The sequence below is a fragment of the Pteropus vampyrus genome, unplaced genomic scaffold, assembly GCF_000151845.1.
Source record: "Pteropus vampyrus isolate Shadow unplaced genomic scaffold, Pvam_2.0 Scaffold154, whole genome shotgun sequence".
Lineage (NCBI taxonomy): Eukaryota > Metazoa > Chordata > Mammalia > Chiroptera > Pteropodidae > Pteropus > Pteropus vampyrus.
Genome location: NW_011888935.1, coordinates 2,438,603 through 2,445,602, shown reverse-complemented (window position 1 = coordinate 2,445,602; position 7,000 = coordinate 2,438,603). Strand labels below are relative to the sequence as shown.

Genomic DNA, 7,000 nt, shown 5'->3' with positions numbered 1-7,000 from the left:
ACAGCCCCATGGCTTATTTGTTTTATACCTGGAAATTTGAACTTCTTATTCCCCTTCACCTTTTTCCCTCCTTTAAAAACATTTCAATTACAGTTGAAATTCAATATTATATTACTTTCAGGTGTACACATAGTGGTCAGGAATTTATCTAATTTATGAAGTGATCCCCCTGACTAGTCTAGTACCCACCTGGCACTATATGTAGTTTTTACCATATTGTTGACTGCATTACCTGTTCTTTACTGTACATCCCTGTGACTGTTTTTATAACTCGAAATTTGAACTTCTTACCCCCTTTCACCTTTTTTACTCACCCCTCCAATTCCCCTCTCATCTGGTGACCATCAGTTTGTTCTCTGTACCTATGATTTTGTTTTTTTGTTTATTCGTTTAAATTGTTTTTTAGATTACATGTATAAGTGAAATCATATGGTATTTGTCTTTCTCTGTCTTATTTCACTTAGCATAATACCTTCCAGCTCCATCCATGTTGTCATGGATGGTAAGATTTCATTCTTCTTATGGCTGAGTAATATTCCATTGTATATATGTACATCCTCTTTATCCAGTCATCTATTGATGGACACTTAGGTTGCTTTTATATCTTGGCTATTTTCTAATGTGTCACTTTGGGCAAAGGAAACAAACAAACAAGAACAACAATAATGCCGTAGTAAACGTAGTAAACGGCATTATTGTTGTTCTTGTTTGTTTGTTTCCTTTGCCCAAAGTGACACATTAGAAAAAATATTACAAAGAGCAATGTTAGGAGGTTTCTTGCCTATGTTTTCTTATAGGAATTTCGTAGTTTTGGGTCTTCCATTTAAGTCTTGAATCCATTTTGAGTCTATTCCTGTACATGGTGTAAGAAGGTAGTCTAGTTTCATTTTTTTGCATGTATCTGTCTAGTTTTCCCAACATGATTTATTAAATAGAGTGTCTTTACCCCCATCATACATTCTTGCCTCCTTTGTCATAGATTAATTGACCGTATAGGCGTGAGTTTATTTCTGGGCTCTCTTTTCTGTTCCATTGATCTGTGTGTCTGTTTTTATGCCAGTACCATGCTGTTTTGATTACTATATCCTTGTAGTATAATTTGATATCGGCTATTGCGATACCTCCAACTTTGTTTTTTCTCAAGATTGCTGTGGCTATTTGGGATCTTTTATAGTTCCATATAAACTTTATGATTGTTTATTCAAGTTCTGTGAAAAATGCCTAACTTCATCATTAATATTTCAGTTTATTGCACATTTATTTCTAATCCTTTTAAAGTCATTTTCTATTTTGCCAACATATCAGCAGGACTAGTTCACTAATTTTAATGAATTATCTGAATTTGAAGAATTTCCCAAAACTAAGAACTTAAACAGATGTGTAAAGTTTATAGCAATGTATATGAAATGTTAGTTGACGAGTTTTCACTTTGTTTTTGTGGCAGTATTTTAGAATGCTAGAGCGTCTCTGTCCCAGTTTCCCTGCTCCATTGCAGAACTATGTGTCAATATAATTGGTTTCCTTTGTAGTCCTGTGTGTTTTATTTTATGCTTTTAAAAATAATATTCTAAGGAGTCCATAGTCTTCATAATACTGTCAAAATGATCCATGGCATAATAAAGGTAAAGAAACCCCTAGCAAAGGGAGGAGCTGGGAGAGAAAGAAGGGAATTTTTGCTGGGGAAAAAAAAAACATGAGATTCAGTGTATAGCACAATCTAGATCCCAGTAAGGACAGCTGAGGGGTAGAGAGAAGGGAAGACAAGTCGAGGGCTGAGTCTCAAGGCCCCAGAAACTAAGAGTCTTGTCTCCCCACATCCCTCTTAGGCTATAAACTCATTTTTGGCATATTGGTTATTTTGATAAATTTGGTGAATTGGTGTTTTGACAAATTGATCCTTATTTGAACTGACTTAGAACCAGTTTTCTAACTTTCTAGAGCACTCCCTTAGATATAGGAATGAAGAGGTAACTTCTCCAGCTCTATTATTCTATCAGTTTATTTAAAAGTAGGTATTTTTAGTCTATTGGCCATGCCACCTTGAACAAGCCCGATCCCATCTGATCTTGGAAGCTAAGCAGGGTCAGGCCTGGTTAGTACTTGGATGGGAGACCACCTAGGAAGACCAGGTGCTACAGGCGTAAAAATAAAAAGAGAAAGGATTGTAAGCTGACAAGGTCCTTGCAATCTGTGAGGTCACCAAGGGTTGCCTCACTTAAAAAATAAAAATTAAAAATTTTAAAAAGTAGGGATTTTTACTAAAATGAAATATCACTTCATACCCAATAAGATGGCTATGATAAAAAAAGAGATAAGTATTTTTAAGGATTCAAAGAAATTGGAACCCTCACACATTAATCATGGCAATGTAAAATCAGAAAATAGTCTAGTAGTTTCCCAAATGGTTAAACATAGAGTTCCCATGTGATCCAGTAATTCCACTCCTAGATATATACCCAAGAGAAGTGAAAACATGTCCACACAAAAACTTGCACAGGAATATTCACAGCAGCATTCTTCATCATAACCAGAAAGTAGAAACAACTCAAATATTTATCAACTGATAAAATACATAAATAACATGTAGTATATCATACAATGGAATATTATTAGCCAATAAAAGGGAATGGGGTATTGATACATGCTAAAGCATGGATGGCCCTTAAAAACATGCTGAGTGAAAGAAGCCAGTTACCAGTCATAAAAAACCACATATTACATGATTTCATTTTATAAAATATCCAAAATAGGCAAATCTATAAAAGAGAAAGTAGTTTAGCGGTTGCCTGGTGCTCAGGGTGGGGGTGGGGGAATGGAGAGTCACTGCTTATGGGTACTAGGCCTCTTTGGGGCTAATGATAATGTAAAACTGATTGTGGTGATGCACAACCCTGTGAACATACTAAAAACCATTAAATCATGCACGTTAAAGGATGAATTATACGGTACATGAAATATATCTCAATAAAGCTGTTAGAAAAAATTGGACGCTCTTTGTATAGCCATACTGATATCCTGAATTTTGACTTTTTTACTTTCTTGTGGCCTGACACCAAAACACTTGCACTTCACACTGCGCTTCATTGACTTCCAGGGTCACATTTGTCTGGCTCAGCGTAAATACCGATCTGCTTAAGGGCCGGGAAGTGGATGATGTGCTCTGGATCTTTTAGGTCAATGTGTCTGTGTTCCAGTGAACCACTGGTACAGGAGATGAAACCATCGCTCTTAACTAGTACCTGCTCGATAAGCCCAAGGCGCATCTTCGTGGGTGTTTCCCCTGGGTTCGAACTCCACACACCGGCGGTTGCTGGCTATGAAAACTCAGTCAAATACTGAAACTCCTTGATCTTTGGTTTCTTTATACAAAAATGGAGTTAATGATATCCACGTCATAAAGTGTTATGAGAATTTAATTATATGTAAACAGCTCTCAGCACAGTAACTAACATGTAATAAGTGTCAAATAGTTATAATTACTGTTTATTGTCATTATTTACAGTGAATAATTTCTAATCAAGTGTTTTCCTTTTTAGAGTAGTCAAAATATCCTTTATGGCTGTGTTCCATTTATCCTTCTCAAGCCCTGTTCACGTGTATTCTTCTTTAATAGGTACAACATAAGAGATATGGTGCGATTCTTAAGCGTTTGCATTGTCAGGTGAACAAGCTCCAATCCCATAGAAGACAATGGCAGTGGAACATTCAACAGCTAGAAAAAACTGCAGCTGAACTAAGAAGGTGCATTGCGATGAAAGAGTAACGTGGCCATAGGATAATGTAGAGCACAGAGTATGCCAACAAAAATTGGGACAGAATGTTGAGAAATCTGTTTTTAAATTTTTATTTATTTTTATTAAAGTATAGTTGACATACAATATTATATTCATTTCAAGTGTACAACATAGTGATTCTGCATTTATATACCTTATGATGAGCATTCGCTATCAGAGGTCTTAATGTCTTAATGACAGATACATTTCCTTTTTAGAGTCAGTCATTGTTAAAGTGCCTTCCAACCCTACAGCTGATAGTGGTGGATAGTCAATAGGAATGCTTACAGAAGTATCGTGGATGACTCTGTGAATATCATTCATGTATAATATGTGTTATACTCATGAACACCTGTTTATAAACATGTTGCCTTCACTATTGCATGAAGTAAAAATTTAGAAGAAAAGAAACACTTGAATTTACAATGATTTAAATTGTTAAGATATTTAAAGGGTTGTCTATTTCTAACTTTTTATTAGAACTTGTGTTTTTTTTTACTACTGCCTTCACAGTAGTCCATAAATATTAATATTTACAATAATATTGTTATATGTTCAATGTCTCAGATATTTTTCTTAGTTTTCCGTTTCATCCAGAAGGTAGTAATCATTTTTCTTTGTTATTAGATAATGTATTTTTAGAGTGTTGCAAAGTATAAATTTTTTTGTTCATGTTTCTGTCTGTAAATTTTTTATTATTATTCTTTGACTAAATATACAAGCTCTGTAAGGCAAACATAAAAGCTCTTAAATGAAGTGTTATTCAGTATAGACTAACATGTATTTGTTGTTCCACTGGAAGGCAAATGCTTTGACCATGGCAATAAATCAAAATTTAACTTGTCTGTTTTAAGATAAAAGTGCTTCTTCTCATGGCTCCATTGAGTCCATTTTTTAGGAGCAGAAACAAAATACTAATTATTGAATACATGTCTTTTTAATTTTTATTTTTTAATTACAGTTGAAATGCAATATTATTTACTTTCAGGTGTACAACATAGTGGTTAGACATTTATGTAACTTAGTACAAAGTGATCCCCCTGATAAATCTAGTAGTACCCATCTGGCACCATACACAGTTATTACAATGTTATTGACTCTGTTCCCTATGTTGTACTTTACATCCTGTGACTGTTTTATAACTGCCATTCTGGACTTCTTAATCCTTTTACCTTTCCCACCCAACCACCAAGCCACCTCCCATCAGGCAACCATTAGTTTGTTCTCTGTATCTGTGAGTCTATTTCTGTTTTGTTTGTTTTGTTTTTCAGAGTCCGCATGTAAGTGAGATCATATGGTATTTGTTTTTCTCTTTCTGACTTATTTCACTTAGCATAATACCTTCCAGGTCCATCCATGTCATCACAAATGGTGAGATTTCATTCTTTTTTATGGTCGAGTAGGAACACATGGTTTTAAGTATTTGCTTTAGGGTTTAATGATTTCAGATCACAACATCAGAATGATAGCTCAAGTTTGTTTTCTCCTCATCTTTCTATGAGCCTAAGATTCAGTAAGATTATAGCCGATATAAAAACCTGATATTAATAATCTTGTCATGTCTAACATTAATAGTCTTATTATGAATTAACATGGCTTATTATGGCTAACACTTTAAATGGCTTATGATATGACACAAACAGCTTTGGTCCATGACTCAGAAACACAGGGTTGAATAAAAACAGTAAACCTGTAGGTCGTGGAGTGAACCCACTATGCTTAGCTGACGACAAAGCTGAACCAAATGCTTATTATATAAAAATATTTAAATGTAGTTTGCATATTTAAAAGGCTCTTATAGTTATACTTCACAATTTTATTTATAGTTTATAAAAGGAAAATTCTAGTTTTTAAATCCTTTTTAAGTTCACAATAGGTTTCAAATTATTTGTACGTGATGTTAATACCTTGAGCTATATTTTCAAAAGTTTACTTTTAAAATAAATATAAAGAAAATAGGTTTAATCTGCTTAAAAAAATGTTACCTATTTTAGAAAGTAATTTTCAGTCTCGTTTTCTAAAATAACCATGATAATAATACATGTACCTATTTTAATTTTGTGACAGTTAAAATAATTATTTGAAAGAGAAAACTTTTTTCCTTCCTTGCTCTTGAAAACCATTTCAGATGATGGAGGCTTTCAAATGAACCAAGAAGAACTAAAACTCAAGGTGTCCTCAAGCCTGATAAGTAGTTAGTGGATAATATTTCAACATGTACACAAACTCTAAAGTTAGAAAATTAATTTTTAAAATTTCTACATAACTGAATCTACCTTAGAATATGAGCTGTTCTGTTTAATGGCCTTTCTCACATATGCTTTTGGTTTAAAATTCAATCTCTTTTGGGTAAACATACAGTTCAAAATTTCCCTCCTTCTCCTTCTCATTTCCTTCTTGGAAATGGTCTGAGCTCTTAGGGGACTTATATTGTTTCGTCGTCAGGGGAGGAGTCCTGGTCCAAGTTCTCTGACCTCAATGGCCTCTGCAAAGGTGTAATCTGTTCCTCTTTGTCTTGAGCATCAGCTTTTGTCCGTGCGTATCTGCCATTGTTTTCTCCTATCAGTGCATTCAGCTTCCACATCCAGTCGCAAGGCCTTTCTGGTTCTGTTTAGTTCTCTCTTTCTGCATGCTGGCCAAATTTGCCCTCTTGGGGGCCTGTTATTCTATTCATGCATTCTTCCTCACTTTTTGATTTCAAGGCTCTTTCAAGGCTCTTAGTGCTTTGGGGCTAAGCATATATTTTTCTCTCTTAAAATATCAGTCTTCTGTAAAGAAAAGCTATCATTTCAAAAATATTGTTTCTATTGTGGAGTGTTTTTAAAAGCCTAATATGAAACCCAGAGCTGATGAATGACTTCTTACATCTCAGCCTTATCTGTCCTGACCCTAGCCTGCTAGGTTCTATTGCCTACGTGATCAGGAAAAGGTAACTAGTGCGAGGAAGCAGAGGGAGGAAAAATTCCACAATTAATATGTCAGAACATTACTTAGTGTATGTGTAATCCATGGGCAAATTATAGTTGACCAATGCAAAGAAATTGATACATATCTTAACCATGTAAAACACAAGGTAGTATACATTAAAACCAGTTAAATCAGCCACCACGGACATAGCCAATATAAATGGACTATATTTTATCTGTTAGGCCATGTTCTTCCAATCAATTGATTAATCATGCTATTTTAAAAAACACTATAGATATGAAATAATTCTAATAATATAC

General features: G+C 34.4%; 1 protein-coding gene and 1 pseudogene across 11 annotated transcripts in view; both read left to right on the top strand.

Moving 5' to 3' along the window:
• CCDC122 (coiled-coil domain containing 122) overlaps positions 1–4,648 on the top strand; it is a 31,720-nt gene extending 27,072 nt beyond the window's left edge. For all 11 annotated transcript variants that reach the window (XM_023536365.1, XM_023536366.1, XM_011369761.2 and 8 more), the window contains one exon: positions 3,614–4,648. In XM_023536365.1, the coding sequence (XP_023392133.1) occupies positions 3,614–3,763 (150 nt within the window). In that variant the 3' untranslated portion in view covers positions 3,764–4,648. The remainder of the gene's footprint in view (positions 1–3,613) is intronic.
• On the top strand, positions 2,022–2,141 carry LOC111745413 (annotated as a pseudogene).
• Positions 4,649–7,000: the final 2,352 nt, after the last annotated feature.